This window comes from Coturnix japonica, chromosome 19 (genome assembly GCF_001577835.2).
Source record: "Coturnix japonica isolate 7356 chromosome 19, Coturnix japonica 2.1, whole genome shotgun sequence".
NCBI classification, from domain to species: Eukaryota; Metazoa; Chordata; class Aves; order Galliformes; family Phasianidae; genus Coturnix; species Coturnix japonica.
Window position 1 is genome coordinate 6,673,186 of NC_029534.1, and position 25,445 is coordinate 6,698,630.

Genomic DNA, 25,445 nt, shown 5'->3' on the forward strand with positions numbered 1-25,445 from the left:
GGGTAAAAAGTTCAACCACAGTTCCATGTCTAGAGTGCTGCCAGAAATAAATTTCCTCTCATTCACTGGTTTCTACTGTACCCTCCCTGAGAAACATATTGAAAACACATTTATCTTTGTAGAGTTTGTTCCTCTTCTAATTAACTTTATAGCGTTTACAGTATTTAATAATTTAAAGTGGAATTTAAAGTGGCCCTGGAAGCAGCAGTTCTCCTGTAATGGCGCTGTGCATTATCTTTTCCCTGTAGTGCTTCTTTTGACAAGTTACTCGGGGAAGGTACGTGCTCCAGCTGGTTTTATCTGGCCGTGCATTTAGCAGAAGGCTACTTCCTTCCCTCCATCTCCTCCCCGTATCATTACACGCACGGGGGGTTGGAGCAGCCGTAAAATGAAACTATGCCTCAGCTCGGAAATCTGCTCTCCCGAACCTCCGCACTATCCCACAGATCACTTAGGAAAGGTTTATCTTTTTACAGCTTAATAAATCAAAGCTTTAAAAGGTCACCACTACCCCCCAGTTCTCACCAACTGGTCAAAGCTTGACCCCAAATACTCATTTTCTTCCTTCCAGTTTTGATCCAAGATTAGCAGTTTATTGTAGTTCAAAGGTTATTTCTTTCTATAGTTCAGACAAACTCACGGTATATCAGAAGAATACCAGATCTTGCTCACCCTCAGCACTTACAGACAGAAATGTTACCTTTTGCCATTAAAGCATTTCGGTTTGTGAGAAAATCTGCAGAAATCCCAGTAACCGCCAGTTAAACATTACAGAAATACTTGAAGCACTTTGATATAATTATAGAAACAAATTACAAGAAAAAAAAACCTCTGGGACATGAAGAGCTCTTTTTAAAGTAAAGGACATTGCTGTCTTTAACATATAAGAATGATCAAATCCAGCGTCGGTAGAAGGAATTCAAACTGCTTTACACACAGATTGTGTCTCTCAGGATGTTGAAAGCTACCACACAAACTGTTAAAACTACACTGATTTGTCCTACTAACCTCTTCTCCTAACCTGAGATAATGGCCTTCATCCTTAGAACGGAAGGAAGTTTTTGCAAGGCAGTTGGTGGGATGGCACACTTTGCATTTAATGATGCTTTACAGCTTTCCATGAGTACAAGGAGCCTCTGGGACTCACTCCCTCAAAATAACAGAAAGTGTTATTTATTTATTGTTATTTTATAAAGGGGGGGGGGGGGCTGAACCAAACTAAAAGGTTCTACTGTGCTCTTTAGAACCAGATCCCAACCTCCAGAAAAAGCAATCCCTGCAGTAACAGTGATCAAGGAGGAATTTTTGCTGTTGTTGTTTCAACAAGAAAACAAATATGAAAAATTACAAAGCAATGCAAAGCTACATTTTCCAGTAATTTTGCCTTATTTTGAAGGGAGATACACTACAAGGCACTACAAGAGGCAAACATGCTTCAAAAGTCTGAAAATAAAAGTAAAACCTTCATTTAAAGGTTGCTCTCTAGAAATGTAAGCCTATCTTACACTGTCAACATCCTTGACAGTGTTCAAACAAAACATTTTGCAAAGGCCTCAATAGTAGACTAAAACTATTTAACAAACTTCATGATTCTTTGTCATGCGGTGCAATACAACCGTAAACCACAACCATCTGCCCAATCCAACTGTGTGCGATTTCCTGATCATGAGGGAATACACCCTTCACACATTCAATGGCATGATTCAGTCATGGCATAACCTGGCGAGCTCTCAGCACAACCACCACATTTGCAACGGTATTCTGGTAAAAAATATTCCAGGGAGAGCTACTCTGAGGAATGTGAGAACTGGGAACAAGAACTTCATTCATCATAACCCATTTCCTTCTCTTGGGTGATCCTTCCAGAAAGCTTCACTCTTTGTGTCTGACAAATCAATTCGCAGCTAGCTAATTTTAAACACTGAAAGCCACAGACACTTCAAGCTGGATGCTGGCTTTCAGCATTAACGGGTTAGTGCTCCAGAAAAGGAACTGGGCTGTGATTTTAAAACATGAAGTTGAGAAAACATTAATGCTTTAATTGCATCATTTCTAATCTTACCCATGTAAAGTTGCCTTCTTCCTAAACTTTAACGCTCCCATAAAATGTTCCCGAGGTAAATGTGCATTAAGGTTAGGAGGTTTTAATCTACAGTAGCCACATCAATAAAGTACGCTTCCTGAAAACCTGCTGCCAATTGATTTGCCTAGTAAACTGATCAGCAGGGAAAAAAAAAAAATGCTGGCTACCCAAAGTTACACACTTTGTTTGCTCAGACCTACTCCTCCTTCTTTGACTTACCCTTATTTCCTTTCCCCTCCCATGACTAAAAAAGATTATCTCTTGCTTCTCATGCCCTTAAATGACCTTCATCCAATTCTTCATGTCATTCAAAATTTCTCTCACTCAAAGCCATTAAATTAGTATGTCTTTCTAAAAATATGTACTAAAAACCTAGCATGTGTTATACAGGCTGGCTGATTTCAATCAGGTTTCTGAATGAAGTCTTCCATTCTCCATAAGCATAAGGTTAGGAAGTCTACTGATCTGCTGGTTAGGCCTCGACTGGCCTTGATCCTATCAGCAAGAACAAAATAAGCATGGCTGGACAAAATTCCACTAAGACAAAATTTATGCAGATGTTCCTTCCTTTTTGGTTTTCCCTTAATTTGCAAATCTTGTAATCTAAGACTGAAGTTGACTGAACCAACATCTAAACCAGCATACTGCACTGGCCAAAAAACACAATCTGTTTCCCATTTATGTGTCAAGGCTGCATCCTTCTGGGGGGTAGAGAAAATTCATTTCAAAAAGATTATATAGTGAAATCATGCTGGACATTCAGTCATTTTACTAGATGGAAAATCTGACTTCTAAAATACAAAAACGTACACACTGAAAGCTAGTCAGAAATTTAGATATAAGGCAAAAGAATAGAAAACACAAAAGTTTACTTCCCTGATAGAATACCTACAATACACAAAGATTGAGATTAGTGGCACAACTAACAGCACTTGGACAAAAAGCAGGGGTCAGAAATTAATTTCAGTGTACAAGTTATTCTTCAGTTTAGCACCATAAACAGCTTTATCACTTCAGTTCAAAGAAATTTATTACAGAAAAGATGCATTTCACCAACTGGGTTAAGTGTTTTTATTCTCTTTTCCTCCTACATTCCCAAATAATTTAAGTCCTTCCCCACATAACACAAAGCTCTGCAGAGGATGTTAACAAATTACCACTTCACTGCAAGAGCAGAGAGGTCTGCTGAGGTCTGTTCAACTCTGAAACGTAGCAAGCCAGAAGACTAGTAAGTCACCAAAGGGATCTTCCATTGTGTGACAGCAAAAAAAAAAGTCAAGATTGAAAAATAAGTTTACTGATTTTAGGCAAAGATTGTTTTGCATGAAATGTATGTAACCACCTCTATTTCATCACAAAGGAAAGAAGTCCCAGCATTGTATCTCGAATAGCATTATTCATTACATCCCTTTCCAATAAAGTACATGGTATGTAAGAGAAAGCAGTGAAGTTATTTAACACTGGTAATGTTTTTGAAGCTATTAATTAATTACAACTTGAAAATTCTTTGTATTTCAGACTGATTAACGTTCTGCATTAAAAAATACATTTTTATACTATTTTCTTCATTATAGTTAAGCTACTTTACAGCTAAAGGAAAAGAGAAGAATTTCCTGACAGTAACCACTAATGCAGAGTAGTGGTCAGAACCAGGAAATCCCAGCTCCTAACTCAAACGTGTCAGTAGCTCATTGATATAGCCCTAAAAGATAAAATACTATTAAATGCCATTATGAAAAGATAGTTTATATCTAGATCCACTGCACTACGTCCTATTAAATTCATATTACTTTAATGGTTTAACATCTTAAACACATGAAACTTCCTGATGTAATTTTAATAGATGCAGATCTTTAAATTACTCATAACACTTAATGCATTTTAATAGGTGCACATGATGCTCTAAGATCACAAAAGATGTCAATTCTTTTAAGTATGATTGCTCATCTCTCACATAGTACTGCATATACATACATTTCATTGCTCTTCAAAACACAGGGTTTCTTTAAGGCAGAAATGTACAGAAATTGCTCAACTGCAATTAGGTTTATAATCCCCTAAGATTTTATCCTAAGTCGGCTGTTAAACACATTTATTCTTCAACATTCATCCATAAAATTAACAATTCCAAAACACTTCCTAAAAGATCAACAAAATAAAGCAGATTCTGTATAAATAACTGCCACAGGAAAGACCATTTAGATGGTATTGACAGTATCCCAGGCGAAATCCAAAGGAAAATGAGCCAGAGGACTTTGGGAAGTAGCACAGGTTTTTCAGAGAGTGATATTTTCCTTGCTTAAAGAAGAAGGACAACCTGGTGTCCAAGACAGGACTCTCCACACCAGGACAGGGGCTGTGCTTATTGAAATGTGTTTGTTTGTATTAAGTACACTTTGTAGAGACACTGACTCATTGCTATAGCTATATCCAATCTCATTCACCTTACAGCAAGGACAATGTGTTTTAAATGCATCAGCGTAAAAGATTTTGCATTGCAACACTTGGTTATAAGCACTTTTATGTAGAAAAGTTATTCACGAGACTACAGACACTTCAGGGGACAAAAAGGCCCCATGAACAGTGTTGTTCATAGAAACTACATCTCTGTAACCCACATGGGTAATATTAATATTCTAGCCCAACAGAGTGAGAAGACACAGGGAAGCGTCCTTTGGAAATGTACAGAGCCCTGATTGTCATCCTTCACACCAAGAGTGATTAAATTCTTTACTGAAAAAAGCGCAGTGCAGAATTAGTCTTACTGTTGTAAGAAGATTTACTTCCACTGTTTAGTCTTAGTGTAGAGGATTACCCCTGAAAAGCAAATATTTTCCACTAGGTGCAGGTGTAGATCCTTACCATTGTCTGAACGATGTATCTAACAGAGACATGAACTATCTCAAGGCTCTTCGTATGGTGAATGATGCAACAGTACTGTCCAGAGCGCAAACAATACTGTTAATTTACTCACTCAAAGTAGAATTAACACATATTTTGATAACAAGTAGTGAATGACTGTAACATTGAGATTGGTTGTTGCACATAATTCACCCAGAATATGATCACTGCTTGAAAGCATCTTGCAATTGCTTTTCAAGATGCAGTGGTTGCTTTAGAGACTTCTGAATAATAATTCTTCAGGATAATTATCAGAAAAGGCTGATCATAAACATATGACTTCTTGAGAACAAAATTAAATAGCTTTTTGTCCACTTGATATCAAGAACCTTCATTTTTTTCACTATTTTTATACAGCCAAAGTCACATACAAATGTGTGCTGATATGCTGGGGAAAATAAAACAACCTTTAAAAGCAATTTGCAGTGCTATTCCGTGAACAAAAACAGCGCAGAGCTATAAGATGTAATCATTTACCTCTATATTTTCAGGTGACATTACAATCTACATACGAATTTATTCACAAAAAATATCCTTACCCTGAAGATCCGATGCTTTTGCACACACCAAGGAGAGGTCGCTTCTCCGAAAAATTGTCACATTTCTGAGCGCCTAATGAAAGAGAAAGCAAAAAAGAAAAAGTAAGTCACTATACATTATTTGTGTCACCTTTCAAAGTACCTGTGCACAGGGGCTGGGAAAAAATATACTGGAAAATATTTAATGAATATATAATGAAAAATCAACAGCCTGTGCAAGATTAGTGACAGGAATACAAATAACAGGCAGAGTAACGAACAGTGGGAGAGCTGTTCTTGAAGAAGACAGTAATGAGAAACAAAACGAGTAGCACAATGTGGCCAGGATTTCAGAGTTATTTTCTTCCAGTTGGGGTAAAGAATTCTGTAACTGTACGAAATGACAAGTAACATCTGCTAACTATTCATTGTTTAGCAGTTGTTGTCTGAAAGGAGACTGTCACCAGCTCTGCATGGGTTTCCCACACTGGTTTCCCGTCTACTCTGCCGAGGTGTAAGTGGAATATAGGAGAGTTAACCATGAGTATGCAGTGGAAGAGAAGACACCCTCAGTTTCTGTGTTACAAGGCAGGCTGCTGGTGTCTGCCCAAATCACGTCCATGCTCACACCCCACACCACACGTCTCAGAAAATACAGGATTGAATTCAGAAGTCGTGGCACCAAGTGACTTCAGCTCCTGAGCAGGCAACCTGCGGCTGCTGGTGACAGCCAGGCTGTGCCTGCTGCTTGCTCCAGCTGACAGCACAACCAAGGTGAGGAGCAGAGCTTCACAGGTACAGCTGGCACAGCTCTGCCTGCACGTTTGGCACCAGAGGTGGGCAGCTGCTGCCCAGCTACACTTACACCATGGAAGTTTTAAATCTTACTGATAAGGAAACCGAAATAAAACAGAGCGCAAAACAGATCTTTGTAACACCATTTCACTAAATTCCAGGGTATGTTCCCATCCAGCTTGAAAAACAGAAATAAAGCAACACCATCACCAGTGAATTTCCTCCAGTTTCTTTCAGCCTTTGCCTTTTAAATATTTTATCTGTATCTCTACCCGTAGGTGTGGACTGTTTTCTTTTGTCCTCATTATACATCAAACCTTTTGATTTACAAAGACTATTAGTGATCCAAACTAACTCCCAGATACTGGTGTAGCTGCACCAAATCAATTATTCAGAAAGGCACAACAATTAACAATATACATTTTCACATAACAATCTCTGTTAATTATTAATAACTCAGGTACATGCAATTAATTTGTAACTGTCCAGAACTCTCATCTACACAAGGAGAAGGTTTCCCTCCTACACATTGGGGTATTTACAAAGTTAAATAGGACACATCAATAATTTCACCACCAACAATAGCTATACAAGCAACCTAAAACAGCCAAACGTATTTTCCTTTTATTCCTATTATTTCAATGTCTTTCATGAGTCATACCTGTACTGCATGTACTGACCTGTGAATTGATAAATGAAACACACGGTCTTCTTAAGAATCTGGCAACCAATTTGTTTACTGTGGTACCGTGACCAGCCCAACTCCGCTTGTTTCTGCTCACCTCGCGGCTCTCCAGCATTCACGGAGCAATGCTGACTGCTGGGAGCACTGACATTGATTTAAGCAGACCCAGGAGTTTACCCAAAGCTTTTAACTACACTTTCTTTATTCTTTTCTTTCTCTAAAACTGGAATATATTAGACAGGCAAACCCGTGTTTATTAATGGCCTGGACCTAAGTTAGACAACAATGAAGAGGGATGAAAGGTAAGGAAGGTGGTAGAGATCACAGAGAAACCAACAGCAGCACAAAAGCAGCAGTACCCACTTTAATACCCTCAGAACAGCTTTGCAAACTTGGCCCAACAGGTGCTGGAAGGTCCCATTTCAGTCTGCAATGACCAAAGCCCTCATTTTATAAAAATGCATTTTCTACCTTACCCGTATACTTTGGGAATGTAAATATTAATACTCCAGGAAAGGATCATTATTTTGAGGACTCTGCAGGGCATTAAATCAGGTTAATAGCGGTTCTGTTCATGAAATTGCAGAAAGCACCATGTGCTGCTCTCCATGGCGCTTAATGGAGTCAGCAAACCCATCCAGTCCAGGGCTGGAATTTAATCTTCCAAGTTGTGGCGGATTAATTTTTATTTGTAACATTGTGTTTATTTGCATGTGCAATGCGCTGCCGCTGTACACACCTGCTCCACACTGTGCTTAACCCACTGCAGCGGGATGATTGAAATGAAAAACAGCTGGCTAAATCCCTCAAATACAAAAAGTATTGAAATCCTGTTGCAAAGTCTTTTTCTTAAACTCCTTTTATTCCAAATCCTTTTAATTCTGTCATATAACACTACAGCATTTATAAAAAAAAAGCTGGAAATCCTGACAAATCACACAATTAAAGTAATGAAAACTGGGTTTTTTCCTGCTAACCAGGCACCGCCGTATCTACAGCTCCATTTAGACAAATCATCTCTCTGTGCTTTATTTAAAATAAATAAACTTCCCGTTCAGTTGCTGTACTTGAAGCTGAAAACAAACCGTGTCTGCAGCTAGATGTCATTTCATCCAGATCAACACTTAGAACTTTACAAAGTCAGAAGTTTATCCACACATAAGCTCAAAGCAGCTTATGTACTGCACTTGTGATGGGAGTGCAAGCAGCCAGCCCCTCAATAATGCCAATAACAAGCGCAGGATGCCTGTGGAGAAAATAAAAAGAAACCCCCTTGATTTTCACAGGAGCTCAAAAGCCAATTTAGAGCTCTGAAAAGCACCTTCTTTCCCTTCAGCAAGAAATGTCCTACCTAAAATCAAACTCTGACCTATTCAGCACTAGAATGCATGATGGAACATCTTTTTCTGGTATGAGATTCCAGTGATTGAGACAGTTCAACAACACAGAGCATCTCCTGTTCAATCAGACCCCTTTTAGTTCTGTTACTTAAAAACTGGGTTGTGTTTCCAGTCCTGCCCCACATACCTGGGAATGCAGGAAGCCACACAGCCTTCACTAACTATGGCTTTTACTTCCTATTTTGTTCCTTCCACTCAGCAGAAGGAAAAGGGGCTGTGATTATTGTCTGTGTCCCAGCCCTTCAGGTGCTCCTTTAGGACCTGTGTTCCAGACTATATCACTGTATCTCCCTCTACTTCCAGCATCATCCAGATACTTCAAGTATCAGCACACCTCCCCAATACGTCCAGCAGCAGATCTGCTTCCTGCATCCCCCCTACAGCCCCCTCCAGCTGAATGTCAGTACCCACTGCCTAATAAACTGTAGTAGTTCCAAATTCAGCATCAACATCAGAGATTGTGGTCGAAGAGGCAGAGCTGCACACATTGATAAAAATTTGTTTTTCTTCTGCAAAACACAACAGCTTTATTCTTGGACAACTAAGTCTATTCTGCATGAAAAAAAATAAAAGACTGTGAAACATTTGTGAGAGATCAAAGTTTCTAGAGTCACAGATGAATTGAAGACAGATGGGAGGATTTTATTTGATCGAATCTTGTTTGAAAAAATTAAAAGACACAGCCATGTAATGTGGTGAAGGTTTCAGGTCTGCCAGCCTGAAGTATCAATGCGATGTGACCAGAACTGAAATGGGAGCATGTGGGTCAGTCCACACAGCTCCAGAGAAATCAGTATTTCAAAATGCTGTGCTCTGCAATTCTTCCCAAAGGCATCTATAAAAGGGTTACTTCCTCTGCTTCAGAACTCTGTTCTGTAATTTCTGTAATCCGACATTAACATTCATTACACCATAACAATATATGTAACAGTTAGCAAACAGCCAAACTCAAACGCACACCTGCATGACCCAATTACACCAACATAAACCCAACTACAAATTGCTACTCCTTGTTCAACTCGTAGGAGTAGTTCCTCCACCATACATCCTATGCAATTATTTTGGCCTTCGATGACTTAAAACCACCAAGCCACCCAAGTGGCTGAACATGTATAAGACTCACATCTGCACTCCCTTAGAAAGCAACCTTACTATTATAGTTCTTTTAAGTCTACCTGCATATAAAGTTGAGTCAGCTTTTGAGGTTCAAATTTTATTTTAACCAAATCAAATACATAAGCAGTACTTGCCCAAACCATCAACTCATTGAAAAATGTAGGACTATGGTATCATCTTTTCTAGAAGTGGCATAATCTAGATTAGGGCAGCAAATTAATTCAGTTATAACTGAATTATTTTTATAACGCTGGGATTTATTTTTATAACACTGAGACATAGAAATAGGCTCTTACATATAATGACTGATCTGAACTTGAACACACAAACCTGTCATCATGTACATTTGAACCATGAGTTACCACACTTAATGCCATTCCAGTACTAGGCTTTGGATATCCATCATTAAAGAAGCACTATTTTCTTGACTGACTTTTAAGCTAAACAAGACTATCCTCATAAACAAAACAGCACAGGGCATAAAGCAGGTAGTTGGCCAAGATGTTTTAAAGTGAGTCTGGTTAAATAAAGCAAAATGGCAGACCACAGCTAACTCACTAACTCACTTCAGAAAGCAACACTATTACAAAAAGGTTAAAAAATGCATATTTTAAAATGCTGGAAAAGTTCTGGAACTGTTTTTTCATGACTTCATTTGCACAAATTTCTCCTCAGCCATCATGTCCCTGCTGCCTCACAACCAGGCAACCTGTGACCAGTGTGATGGAAGAAAGAGGTTGGAGACTCTCACCTAGAACACAATATTACTGTAGAATCATGGAAAATGCTGAACATAGCAACTGCTACATCCAATTACTTATGCTTTAGTCACCTCAAAGGTGAACCTCGGGGGAATCAGAAACAGAAATTCTCTCACAATTCCTGACCCCAAATTTTGTGGGTGACATATAGCAGGTCCGCAGAGAAGAGAAAGTGCCTATGTTTTCCAGTGTTATTTACAGCAAGCTCTCAATTCTTTATGGACATCCTCTCCAGGCTGCAGCCCAGACACACTGAGGTTACACCAGTGCTGCAATGCAGGGCAGGGTCAGATCTCCTGCTTTGTTAGCTCAGACAAAGCACTGCAGGGCTGCAGTCAGGCCACAGCAGTCCCAGGAGCCACTGTGCTACCCACCATGGCACAGAGCCTCACCCAACACTGCTGGACCCGAGCTGGCGGCATGCAAGGCCAGCTCCAGGCACTGCCCATGCTGCAGCCCCCAGGAGCACCTGTAACCTGTTACATCAGATTGGCAGTCTTCTTTGCAATAAGTCCGCATGAAATAGCTCTTATGAAACAATGCTTCATTATGCTGTGAAGCACACGATGCAGCAGAGAAACTAACATCAAAAGACTACAGTATTTTAACAGAATAGTTGACAAACTATTAAGTTCTGCTTCTGTAAAGCCACCACGTTTAAGCCATAAGCTTTCCTTTCACACCTGGGAATGAGTTCCTTATCACAAACTAAGATCTGTTTCTAGGAACGTGCCAAATCCATCCACCCAGAGAGCCCCACTTTCAATAATTCCCTTTTTACAGCTTCACAGTAAAATAGCGCTTCAGCCTACTGATGGTAATCAGCTTCTCCTTTACAAATTCCTTTTATTTTGAATCATTAAAGCTCATGTGTTAGTTATCTGAGGCCTCTTATTACAGCTTTACTTTTATCTGATTCCAAATACTGGTCAGTGATACATTCATGTACTTTCAATCAAAGATTTATTTAAACCAAGCCATGTAAAAAGAGACCAAAACATGTTTTTAAAAGGTTTAATTTAATTTAATAGGAGCTAATTTGAATAGTTTTCTAATGTAACAAATATCATTGTCAAATGCTAAATATATGTTATTTAGAGAGAGAAAAGCGTAACTTACTAGATTGGAAATCAAAAAGCACTGTTTTGCTATCAGGAAAAAAAAAGAGCTCGTAGGTACTTTGATTACTTCAATCCCATCAACACCTCTTTCTTCCTCCTTTGAGAAGGAAGAGGCACTGACATCCATCACTTAATGGCAAACATCAGCAAATAATCACAGCGACAGAAATTATGCAGTGCTCTTACAAACAACTCAAAAGGCACAAAAAGCTTGTGAATTATTTTACTTCAAACAACTTCAGCCCACAGTAAACTTTAACTCTCACCTAGAAACAACACTGTGTTCTTTATAAAGCCCAACCTGATATAAAGTGTCTTGTATATTCTCCTGCTCAACCAAAAAAATTAGATAACATAATTAAACATTTTTAATGAGCCATTTAAAAGTATACTTACTGATCTGTGGAGCTGGTAAGATCCGTGCAGCTCGAACTGGACCATGGCGGACAGAGAAGAGTTCCTGAGCTTCACCGCTGATCTGCAAAACATAGGGAATATGAATGTACAATGCAAAATATATATATATATATATATATATATATGCATATAAAAATACACATGCACACACAAACACATAAAATACACTCCCCAGAAAAAAAACTGTTCTTTTCCATAGTCAGCTCCCAAAATCAAACCGCCATACAGACAGCTTTTCCATCTGAAACATTCAACACTCAAACAATGAGAACACAAATGATGGTGAGGAAGCCACCATAGTGTAGAAAAATAAACTGGATTCCCACTAAGCTACTGAGTACTGAAATCTGCATCTAAACTGGGGGGCTGTTTCATTCATACAGGTAAAACCCCTCAGAGCATAAACACTGAATGTAATGGACACACACTGCAAACAGACAGGATTCTCAAGGGAAGAAACCACAGAGGTAGAAGTTTCGTTCAGAAATACTCCGAAATTTCTTTTCTCCCTCCAGTAAGTGATATCTCAGAGGGGCTGGATGATGACATGTCCACCCAACACACTTTCCAATGTGCAATTTTCCTTGAAAAACTGACAAATCCAGCTTTGTGATTTGTTTCTTTTTTAACACCATAACATCCATGTAAACACCTCTAATCTAGCACAACAAAACCCATACTAGCACATTACACTCACTTAACCAACTTTCTTAGCTTTCTGGACTTGTTTTAGACAAACAGCAACTTTGGTGATATGGGCAGGCTCAGATCAGAGGAACGAGAGGTACACGAGAGATGGTACAAGTTCATATTGCCTCTTCCCCCTCACTGAGCAATTTCCATTTGTAATCAACCAAGTTGAATCAAAATTTAACAGAATATATATGGTAAGTAGGCAGACAATGTCTTTCTAACCAACCATCCACTATTTCACTAAACATGAATATATCCTGGAAGCCTTCAATAACACACTGGAAGAACAAAGATGGCCTGCCCATAGAAACATGGGTCTTGTGTGTGAGCCAGATCCTAGCACTGTGTGCTATTGATGTCTCCATATTTTAGAAGAAACCACACTAGAAGTTGACTGATGGCTCCAACTACCAAAACCTCAGGGGTTACACAGGTATGGAAGACAAGCATTTGTTCTCCACAGTCTGTGCTTCTAAAAAAAGAAAGTAAAAATCCAAACTCTACTAAACAGCCAGTGATGAATGGTGGCAAACACTGGCAGTAGAAGTTCAGAGAATTCGATATATACATATATTCCATATTCACCAGGTGTGAAAATTATGTTTCATAATAGTAGAGGGATCAAACTAATCTAGTTTGTCACTAATGGCAATCTTGAAAAGATTAAATCAGAGGCAGTTAAGAAAAATTTCCAGACTTCCTCCAAGTGGTCGATCAGAATGTATTTTCATAACTGCCTGGTAACGGATCCAATGCACAATGTCAAACTTGAGGAAAATGGCAAACATAATGAAGCTCATTTCCAAACAAGCAACAACTTAAACAGACAGAAGGAGGCTAAGAATGTAGCAAACATGTTGGCATAGAGTTTTGCCAAGCAAGCAGCTTAGAATATCAGAAATGAACACAATTTGAAACAAGGTTCTTAGGAATTACTAAACTATAAATCCAAGTCAGCTTTTTGAAATGTCATTTCATAGTTGTTCCCATTTCTTTCTGCACTTCAGCTCACACACTCAAAAAGTTAAAATACTGCTACTGTTTGACAAGAAACCCAAAGCACAGCGCCTCAGGCCTTCAGCTCACTGCCAAGCTGAACTCAAGTCTTTATTTACCAGCATTGCTTTAGATAACGGGGGCAGAAGGAAGATCACCCCGAATCAAGCCCATCTTCCCTAAGAATATTATGAAAACACCATTGATCAGAGAAGGTTGAGCATTCTGTAATGGCTACGAAAACACAGCAAGCCACAGTATAGCCCAGTAAGCTGTACGTGGGGAAATACCTTTCTTTGCCAGTTCAGATGTTGCACGCATCTAGCAGCTCAACACCAGTGTCAGTTAGTGTCAGTGGCATGATTAGAATTATTCCTGATGGACAAAGCCATTTTAAAACTGTGATCAATAAGAGAACTAATCCCTTAGTCTGTCTATTCTGCTCTTCTTTAATGAGGTTGATGTTGGAATCATCAAGTGCTTGATGAGCAGCAGCAGCACCTGAACAACATACTACCTTGTAGTACTCCTGCTTCTGCAAAACCAGGTTGAATTCTGCCTCTGGGACAGCTAGAGGCTCTGCTCTGAGAACCTTACTGATGAGATTCTAGATCAGATATAGAAAATAAGGATCAGAAATCACTCACTAAAAGCTTGTTGATTATTTTTAACAGATCACGAGTTTGAAATGTGGGCGAGGGAAGCACCCTCTGCATCCAGAGAAGACAACTTGGAAAAAGAAAAGTAGAGCACAGCAAAGCAGAAAATGAAAGATGAAAAGGCCTTCTGTTCATCAGAACGCAGCAGCATTAGGAAAGAAGAAAGGAGGAAATGGAGAAGAAGAAAAATAGAAGGCTTTGAAACTATTATTATTGGCAATTAAAGGTTTTTTTCCCCAAAATCATGAAAATGCTGTTTTACATGTGTACGCACATCAATGGCTATGAATGAAAACAAGAAGGAAAAGAACTAGCATAACAAAAGCATGGAAGAAGTGATTCATATAAAATAATCTAACCCAATTCAGTCACCTCCTTTCTAAGCACGCCAGCACATTGGCTCTAACTCCAATCTACTTCAAATACAGTTACAGTCCCAAAAGTAAGATACGCTAAGAAGGCCAAACCTGCTTAACCAAGTTTCTCCTCTTAAATATACTGAACTCCAGAAAGCATGTTTATTTAACCCGTGGATGCCAAGACCTGGCAGAGCTTAAAGATGAGGTTTTCACAGAAAGGCCTGAAAACGTATAAATACAAATGAAGTTTCTTTCCACCTTAACACATAATACCAAAATTTGAGCCAGCTCTTTTCATGGATATAATTCTTACTTTTTAGTAATTAATATTCATTACTTGAAAGATAACTATTTCACTATTTTCTACTGGCAGGAACAACAGAGATTAAAAATGAACAGACCAACCAAAGCCTCAGCTGGTGACAAAGGTTGTTAAGTATTTAGCTCCTGACTCTGCGTTGTTGCTGCAATGCAACGTGTCCTTTCCTCTCATCCTGCACAGGGCCTTTCCCCAGGGAAGAGGACACTGAGCATAAATTAAAGTTCAGGTGGGCTGAGTCATCAGTACAGTTCACATATTCAGCAGGTTATACAGGGTGCCAAAAAGGAGGATATTTTAAGGTAAGTTCCCACTGTAGAGTGAGCAATGAAAATTCAAGATGTCACCCAACCCCCCCACATCCCTGTACAGAAAGGCAGCAAAAGAGATTACAAGAAATCTGTGCATCACACCATAATACGGTTATAAAATCACTACTTGGGAATCTATCATAAAGTGACAGGTTTTACAAGGATTTCAGTTTTATTTTTTAATCTTATGACCTTAACTATTCTACAGAAAACCATGGAAGTCACTGGACTTCACTGTATGGCACGAACTGCGAAGTACCCGGTTGCCCCTTTGTTTTGCTGGTCACCAAAAAATGCAGTAAAAGGCTTCAGAGTTCAGAGTTTTCTTTGACATGCAGTTAATTTGTTTAAAAAACGCTGCCTGCAGAAGCTTCTGCTATTTGCAATCCGACACAATTCAGAATTAACTGCAGTTAACGCTAACACCATTCATATAAGACACCCTTTCTTCTATGTAGCACATAGAACACAATTACTGTTGTTGAAGCCACGTGTATCGCTCTTGGCTGAAAGTAGCATCTTCAGGGCTGAGAGATTTTGTATATTGATCTTCCTGCCTCTTCAGGCCTTATCTCATTCCTGAGACAGCTGACAACGACAGCCAACCTGTCCCTCAAACGGGACACATACTGCACTAAGAATCAAAGCATGACAAATAACTACAGTCAACATATGCTAAACAATGCTGAATGGCCAACAGCTTTGTCACTGCCACACTGTGCAAGATGTGGGCTGGCAAGTCTAAGGTAAAAGGCTCCATATCCCTCATTACCAGACCCTTGAGCCACACAGTCTCATGATCATAGACAAAATATAAATAGACTTCACGAACTGAAAACAGAGCTTTAAATTCTTCAAAAAGCACCTGTGAAGAAAGTAGGCTGCGGCTGCCATCTTGGATTTCATCCAGCTAAGTAGCGAGTCCCTGTGGCAGCTTTCAAAGCTCTTAAAAGTTTTTCTTTCCCATTCCACAAGCCAAGAATATTTCCAAACAGGTTTCAAGAATTGGATATTATGCTATAAAAGCAGCATCAGGTACTTGTGAAAGAGTGGATCCAAGATGATGGCTCCAAGCTGGTCCAATAGCACACTTCAGCTTCTACAGCACCCAGTACCAGACCACAAACCACAGACCTACATGGGAGGCAGCAAGCAAAGAACACAACGATCTGAAACGTGGCCCCCAGTGAAGGCTTCATTGTTCACTTCCAATCAGGACAGACTGCAAGAGCAAGATGAACCCTCTCCTCCATGTGGACATTTTGAAGTAATGCTTAAAACACATCCTACCAGGAATCCGGAGCACTGTTTAATTTTTGATGACAGAGCTGTATTGTTTGGAGCACACCAGTTTGCACCCATTAAGAAAAAAAATAAGAACAAAGATGGTTTTGTTCACATTAAGGGTATCTAACAGTTTCCAACCGTAGAAAATGGTTTTCACATGGTACACCAAACAGAAGCAAAGTTTGAAACCCAATGCTTAAAATACTGCGCAACAGTAGAAAAGTAAACTGATAATATATTAATAAAATGTCACAGGGCAAATGGAAGATCAGCACCAATTTGTTTGTTGTTTTGCTGTGGTTTTAAGTTCCAAGCATATACACCTTTAACAAAGCAATATAACATGCTAATACGCAATGACTGAAACCACCACAAAATACTTCTGGACATAATCGTGCTGGGATAGAGTCCTACTGGTTATTTGCTGATAGAGTGAGAAAGAACCTAAAATAAAGAATTCTTTCAGTTCAGGAATTGAAGCCATCACCCTCCTCATTCAAAACATCTGATTATCTATAAGTTATGAGAACTTCAACGTGCAGAGTGTTACACAAGTCTTCTCAAGTGACCAAACTGCATCTATCATTTAAAATTGCAACGATACAAATTCAATTTAAAAAGCACTGAAAGCTCAGTAATGGTTACAATGTCCTCAACATTCTCATTTTATTTGTCATACATTTCAAGGAGCTTCAGCACAATCAGACTGCAGGCTGCCTGTGAAATTCTAATTTGGGAGACAGTTCTTGTTTCTTTTTAATGGCTTCATTTCTGCACAAAGACATGAATAGCACAGACTGCATCAGGCAGAGGCAGGACATGGGGACAAACTGCATCCGTGAGCCTTCATCTCAGCTTCCACCCAAGGACAGCTCCATGGAACGCTCTTTCAGCATCTCTCTCAAGTTCTTTCCATGTGCTTTTTCTTTTTCTCCCACAAGTGCAGGTTATGACGTGAATGAAACAACCACCATCAGGTCTGCAGTCACTCAATGAGCGTAAAAACAAAACATTTCTTAATTTCTCACAGCTTGCTATACATACAGCTGCCATAATTATCAAGAGCTCCCTTGGCATTTTCTACTTTATTCAACCTGAGCTCCATAGGAGGGTTTTTGTTTTTCAATTGTAATGTGAACCATTAAGTTGATTTTCTACTTCTGAAACTTCCAGCATACAATGAAAAAAAAAAAAATTATCTGCCACAAATGCAGCCAACATGAGTTTCGCTGAGCAGGAACATCTAGAACAGATACTTGGAAACCACATTAGGCAACAACCAGTTCCAACTGTATTTGAAACGTGAAACTGGGAGCGAGGGAAAAACAAAGTCCAAATAAAACAAGAAAGTACACGGCACAATTATCAAATAGGAACTTCTACTCATACTTTTGTATATTCCCAGATTTTCCCCCACTCAGTGAGGCATATTTTAAGAGCACTTTTAACCTTCCCATCCCCATTTCAAAACAAAGATCAAAGAAAAGTCCCTTGGACGGACACCTTCCGCTTCTTATGCAATACAGATTGAGACGCTGCACTTCAAAACCCCAGCCGTTACTTCAGCACCCAGCAGTCCAAACATTATTCCAGCCCTTTGAAGCAGCCCTAATGGTATCTTCCATTTGCAAGTAACACTTCTGTAGTCAAAGATCTTACTCCAAGGAGATGTTAATGTGAAAGCACTCAGACTGCAAAGAGCCACACACTCCTGGAGGCAGCCTGCGAGGTGTTCAGAAGTCAATGTAACACCATTACGGCGAGTGTCAGCTTAGGAGCTGTCATAAACACTTCATAATCACTCAGACACAAACCCGACTGCCTGCAACACATTATTTTATTAAGTGCTGAATAGAGGTTCAATTGTACGAATAAATAGCACAATGCTACAGATAATAGCCGCACTAAGCAGATTTTCAGAGAAATGTCAAATTGTTGCTTTTTCAGGCTGAAAGGTTTTTAAACTATGGAGATTCTATTTTATTCTTAATAACTGGAATAACGTTGTGTAATAACGAGTTAAGTACTCGGCACGATCGAGAAGAAAAATACATTTGCGTAGTACCAAAGGACACAAAGAAGTGCTGTCAAATACACCCTAACTATTAAGTCAGTCGCTTAACTGCCAGATTTTCTTTTACTTGGACTAAGTAAGGAAGAAATAGATGGAGAAACACAAACACGGATAAATACAGGCTGTGTTACCTCCAAGCTTATCAGACAAGATAAGATCTGAGAAGATATTTAAAAACTGATGTCAAAGACTATCAACCTGAGAAGCCGTCCAAGTCCGTGCTGCTAACGGCGGATCCATTGCAGCACTGGCATTCCACCAGCACACACAAACCGCAGCACTGCACAGGACGACGCTTCCCCCCTCAGATGTGCTTTCCCAATTTCACAGGTTAAACAAATAAGGGCTGACAAAGCAACGTGCTGCCTCTGCAGCTCACATCTGTAAAACGGACGGTACAGTATTTCCATAATTGCAATTTCCTTTTGTTTCATCAGACTTCCACCCCCCAACCCATGAAAAAAACCTCTGTAAAAAATGAAATGCACTAAGTTTCTTGCAATTTCAGTTTCTTTATTCTTCCTAAAAGAAGAAATACTATCAAAATGTAGAAGTTGTATGAAGTTAAACACCAGGAAAACACAACCTGGCTACACTGACCAGCAGCCCTCCTGCAGAAGGTCACGTCAGGCATTCATTCGCCTCCCTTGTGGCTTATTCAGATACAAGAGAAGAAAACAGACCTTTCCCACAGGGAAACATGGTTAAGCTACCCCGTGCTGCCTACCTGTCAGAACCAGGGAGCACACTTATTCCACATAAGTCAGAATAAACGTGAAGTAGTTCAACTCCTCATTTGTTAGTAAGATCCATCAAATTATTTCATGCTTACTGCAGTGAACCATGCGGTAAGAGCTCAAATGCAGGCAGTTAATGCAGAACATTCAGGTTACACTGAACACAATCTGTTCACGTGTCAAAGAATTGAGACATGCCGCTTCTTTCGCTCTTGCTTTCTTTATACATATAAGATGCCATCTCACGTTCAATTTCTCAGGAGCATTGATATAGGTGGCTTTCACAAACACAAGCTTCCATTTTGACAAAGAAAGTCACTTAAGAGGGACACACTGAACTCTCACCTAACCACAAAGTAATGGCACAACAAAACAAAAACTTGCCTATAACTGTCAGACACAGAGCATTTCTGATCACACAGTGCCCTCAACAAGTCCATTGCCAACAGAATGCATCCCATACGTCTGTCAGCAAACATCGCATGTGGGCAAGAATACTTCAGCAGCACAAACTAAGATCTTTTGCACAAATTCTTTTGCTTAAACATTAGCGACTACCCACTGCCTTTAACTAATTGATCAACTTGCAGTGGAAGTCTGAGTACAGCTGAAGTTCTGTTTCCTCCCTTAGCTCAGTATCTTACTGACACCTAATGTTTGCTTTCTGTAACACACTTGGAAGAACAAAGCAATGTTTCTGAAGCATTTTAATAATCTGTTTCACGATCTGTACATTATTAATAACCTGCTCAGTGTTCAGAACTTTGCAGAAAACTAATTTTGTAGTGTAGAACAATTTTTAGCATTCAAATTAACTCTAGTAGAAGGCAAAATCCAAATATAAAGCCAGGAAATTCAGATTTAGCCACAATTTCTCGAGACACACAAGCAGATAGAAGTTCCCAAATTATTCTTTACTGCCGTTAAAGTTTTACTAGGCCCTTCTTTCTATTAAATCCTCCTTTAAATGCAAAAGCTCAGCAGTTTTTCCTTCCTCAGCTCCAGCTAACAACATGCAAAATGAAGAAGGGAAAAAGTCAGCTCTCCCACACCCTCAGAAACTCAACTAGACTTTTAGGTGTACAAAATAAGAGCATTTTCTGTTTTACCATCTAAGCTACTGGTATACAAACCTTTTTTACACAGCAAAGCAATACAAAACACAGAAATATATATATATATATATTTCAAAAAGGCCTTATATTTTATGAAGAGAAAGAACTCCATCCTCACTACATTATTTTGAAGGACAAGGTGTTACGAGCGATATTTTTTTTTAAGTTAAGAATTTTATGACCTACTGTATTAAACTTTATTCTACAGTTCAAGAAATTTGGGGTAAATTCCCCAAATTAAGACCATGTGCTCATAAACCATTCTGAAACACAACCTGCAGGGTGTGTATGACAGCATAAAATCAAACCCATATGCACACACAGACTTTAATAAAATTAAAATTGCAAATCACGTACATGACAAACACTGTGACTGTAAAATACCATTTAATGCTGTCATACTCGCATTCTCGGGACAAACAGATTCTCTTCATATTTTTCCACCCTTTTTTCCTTTCCCTAAGTTAAAAAGATTTGTCTGTCCAAGATAGAATATGCTGCACAATGTCAGATGCTGCTCCCAATTAGACTCTAAAAATTCATCCAAAAAATCATATGTAAAAAATGCTCAGATCCACAAGTCCATGAATTTGAGAGTTTGATCTGTGCTCAGGATACACCTTAACATAAGCACGATAAATGCACTTCATACAGTACTGATGGTAAACATTGGCTTTAACCACTCCAACAGGAAAAATTAAGATGTTAAGGCAATAGCACTCCATCACAAACAAAAGCACTTCTACCACAGAAGAGCAGTTAGCTGGTACTTACAGGTATGCTCCAGACTTGCATTCCATCACTGTATCCAATCATTAGCAGTAACGGTGGTTCATTCCCAGTGCTGTGTATTTCATGAAACTCCATATTCCTTGATGTATCTAAATTGGGTTTGAAGAGCAAAGCCATTGGTTAACAGGTTGGGACCAGCCATGGTTATCACCAGCTATACTACATAGCGTTTCCCCAGTGAATGTTTTTGCTCTTGTAATTAAAGGCAAAGCGATGTGGATCACATTTTTTATGTTGAAACAACATTGAGATGCATTCTTTTAGGCAAGCATAATAGATTTATTAAAATTTCACAGAGAGGTTACAAACGATGGAGAAAAACATCCTTCATTAAACAAGAGCTATCACAAAATACACCTAGAACTTCCATAACTCGCTGCTGTGATTAATATAATGCAGCAAACTTTTAAAAGGGAGAAAAGACCAATAAAATTAACTAACACATTCTACTGCTACAAACATACGGACTGATCAAAGCTCTTCCTAAATACCGTACAACTAATCTTTGCATCAACCTCCTGAAAAGAAGGAAATCCACAGGAAGAAAAGTGCCTCAGAACATAATAACAAGAAAATTGAGCCTTTCTTGACTATGGCCCTGCAGAACTCTACTTCCATGGATGGATGAAAGATCCCTGCAAATATGTAAGCATCAAAGAAAGAGAGGAAAAACATTCAGGATGTTGAAATAAGATAAGTTCAGGTCCAAACACATTACGTTGCATAAAGGTAAGTGTAGACAAAATACAGGATTGTGAAAAATATTGTAAAGCATTTTCAATTTGCTGTAGAAAGGGCCCGAAAGAGGGAATGGCCAAGAACTTTTAAAAATAAACAGAAGAGGACAAGGAGCTCACAAAGAAACAAATTCTGACAGCCTAAAGCTGGACATAATACCCTGCATGAGATTATAGGACTTTTCTTGTTCTAAGAACCATGAATTTATGAACTGCCAGCCTCCGTGCCATTTCAACAGCTGGAAAACATAACAATCTTCCCTATTAACCTCAAGGAGGGTCTGAAAATTCCCCATCAAGGCTCTGGCTATAGCTACTACTTCATATAAGACCAGAATAAGCCTTTATCACAGTGCTATAGACAGGAAAAGAAGATGGCAGACAACAGCAGTTCTCTGGAAAAGCCAACTCTTGCACTCTCCAGAAAAGCCTGATCAGGAATGCAGATCTCTTAGTTCCCCAGTTACAGCAGCCACTTGTACTTTACACTGCAAGCAACTGCAAAGTGGTTAGTCCATTCGGGCAAGATACTCAACAGCAGCATTCAACCACTTCCCACTCAGTCAGTAATCTTCCTCGTTCAGAAAACGTAATTGGGATGGGTTGAGGTGAAATACATGTCATCTGGATATGTACTTTACTTGACGCTCTTAGCAAAAGCCTGTGGCCATTACCATTGTTTCTTGATGCCCAAGAGCAGTTGCCAGTCAGCAGCTCTAGCTGACAACTTACTGAGACACACTACAAGCAGTAAGTTACATTGCAAGAATATGTTGTGACATTGCTTCCATTTACCTGAAGGAAATCATAGAATCTCCTGATCTTTCTCCCTAACCATTCACCCTTCCTAGGTTGCTATGAATTATACATATCAATGGACATACACACAGGTCTTGGACTGGATCTGCAGTTAGATAATCTGGCTTTAAAACCAAACAGTGGTCAAAATAAATTCAGTTCTCTGCTTTGTCTTCAACTATCATAAGGAAAAGAATAGGATCTTTTATTATTTGCCTTTCTTCCTAAGCAAGAGCTAGTTTGCCTTTAGATGCAGTAGCAGGGCCTATCTGTTCCATTTGGAAGGTACTGAACAAAAGTATTTACATACTGAGAGAGAAATGCAACCGTACCATTCAAATCCGCATTCTCAAATCTGACCCATATGATCTTCTCCTTTTCTTCTGCTGGAGGAGTACCACTGTAGGCCTGGGCAAAAAGCAAAAGGCTCAAAATAAGAAAATGTAACACCCATTTTTTCCTCCCTGTATAGAACACAGAAGAGACTATGAAGTTAATAAATAAACAGGTATACCTGTACCTTACAGTCACAGCCAGTATTACTGTGACATTTTGCTTCTAAGAGGAATGAGTCCATGATCAACACGCAGCATGCTGGGTGTAACTCAAAGTTCTAACATCACTCACTGAAGCAGACACACACAGCAATAAACCCTGTGCAGCAGGTCAGAAATGCTACAGGACCCACAGCCATTTAGTCAGGCTAAAATAGAGTGACTTCTGCCATGTTTAACTTCTAGCAGTGGCACACTGCTTCTAAGAGCAACATCAGGGGTTCTCACAAGAAGCATTTTTATTCTTAAAACTTATTTTATTCATTTAAATGCTTTGTAAGCAAAAATGAAGAAAGAAACACTTTTACTACAGTTTATTTTACTGACACGTTGTAATTACATGCGTGACATCTTTAATACAGCCATTTTAAAAGAATAAGCTGTAATTCCAGTAAAACAAATCTGCGTTTCAGTTCTGCGTTCTACAAATTCCCATAAGATGAGATGCAAAAAGAAACTCTGAAGGAGACTTGCAGTGTTTCCAACCTGTGTGCTTTACAGTTCTCAGGAGAAAGTGTGGTATTAAGAATGTGAGCTACAGTAGAAATACCATCACTTCCAAATGAATTAGGGCAAAATGCAGTGCAATATATTGGAATAAATATGAAAAGAGACCATATAATCACTTTATACATGCCAGAAAAGCAATAACACAAGCTAAAAATGCAGATTTAAAAAGTAAGTGTGGGTATTACTTCTCCAAACAGATCACATTCCATGTTTCCAAGGCAAACTGATTTGTACAATAAAACACAGACTGTACCCTTTAACTACAGAGAGAAAAGCAAAGGCAGGAAGGGGGGGATAGGGAACGTAGCAATCTTTTAAATGAAAGTTTGACTAATTTAATTTTGACCATGAGTCCAAAAATGCATTTCACAAGCCAATACCAGCAAGGGGATTTCTTCTTATTATTATTATTACCATTAAAAAAATTCATGACTTCAGTTATCCAAGATGGTTCTTATTTGAATGACTAAGAGAGTTTCCTGAGGCTATGGGCAATTAGCTGCAACACTTCACTACTGACTGCAGCCTTCCAACACTGCTTTCCCTCTGCTATTGAGAGGCCCAGGAGCAATACAGAAATGACCATTTCATGCTGCTGCTACCTGTGAAAACTACAAAACCAGAAGCACTGTATTTCTCCACAGAAGGAACAAAAAGGGACAAAAGAAGACAAAAAGGGAAAGGAAGAAAGCAGAAGGCAGACTTCTGCTTCGCTACTGAAAAGACAGCTTTTAAGACATGCACATACCTGTGGCACAACGTCTTGAAGAAAAGTAACAACACTTTCCATATATGACTGCTCCCTTGAAAACAGAAGGAGAATTTTTCACTACTACTGGAGTCCATTAGTGGTTAGGGATATATTAAATAAGGCGTTGACAGAGAAAACAAACACGACAACACAGAAAATTACTAAGGATGCAGTGTAGTTACTCAATAGGCTGTCACACACTGACAACATATACACAAAGTGACCTAAAAGTATGTTAAATGTGAATTGATACCTATTCATGAAACAGCTGCTCAGGAAAAGGCGTAAAACATAACAGAGGAAACCATGTACTCCACGTTAGAATAATCAGAGCAAAAAAGGCTTTTGGAAATCACTTCTCAGTGTTTTTCTACTTGAACTGGATCTTATGCCATATAAGAGTGCTTACAGCAAGGGCTGGAGCTTCCCTTGTGGGGCCTGTAAACTTTATGACCTCAGGTACACTATGTACAATGACAAAGTAAATGGAAACAACAGTGGGCGGAACCAAAACCCAACCAGGATGAGCAAGGTTCCAATTTTACAGCTTGAAGAACTTACTCCTTCTTGGAAGTTCATTAGCAGCAATGAATAGGATATATTGCAAGATATACTGGATCTGCTACATTTAAACTAACATTTTTATTAGCTTATCCTTGCATGAGTGGTGAGGCTCTTGTGTAACTGCTGAGCAAAGCACAGTGTTGGCCGAGTTCATCACACAGCGTTGAAACTACATAGAAAGTCCATGCTTTCAGAAATGTGTAATTCTGAAATATTCTGGCAACCAAATCTATATTCATAAAGTCTGGAGACTCAAAAACAAACAGAAAGCAACTTCCTCCATAGCCAACAGCTTTGGCAGCTCCCACATTTTTTGTTTTGCCAGGTATTTTTCATGCACTACTGCAAGGTTTCTAAGAGCAAGAAGGAAAAAGTAAGCAACTAAGGGGTCT

General features: G+C 39.1%; 1 protein-coding gene across 10 annotated transcripts in view; it reads right to left on the reverse strand.

The window, feature by feature from the left end:
• BCAS3 (BCAS3 microtubule associated cell migration factor) overlaps positions 1 to 25,445 on the reverse strand; it is a 299,242-nt gene that overhangs the window by 271,295 nt on the left and 2,502 nt on the right. For all 10 annotated transcript variants that reach the window (XM_015880750.2, XM_015880748.2, XM_015880754.2 and 7 more), the window contains exons 3-7: positions 24,487 to 24,541; positions 23,007 to 23,082; positions 21,122 to 21,228; positions 11,777 to 11,858; positions 5,524 to 5,596 (exon numbers count right to left, since the gene is read on the reverse strand). In XM_015880750.2, coding sequence (XP_015736236.1) covers positions 5,524 to 5,596; positions 11,777 to 11,858; positions 21,122 to 21,228; positions 23,007 to 23,082; positions 24,487 to 24,541 — 393 coding nt within the window. The remainder of the gene's footprint in view (positions 1 to 5,523; positions 5,597 to 11,776; positions 11,859 to 21,121; positions 21,229 to 23,006; positions 23,083 to 24,486; positions 24,542 to 25,445) is intronic.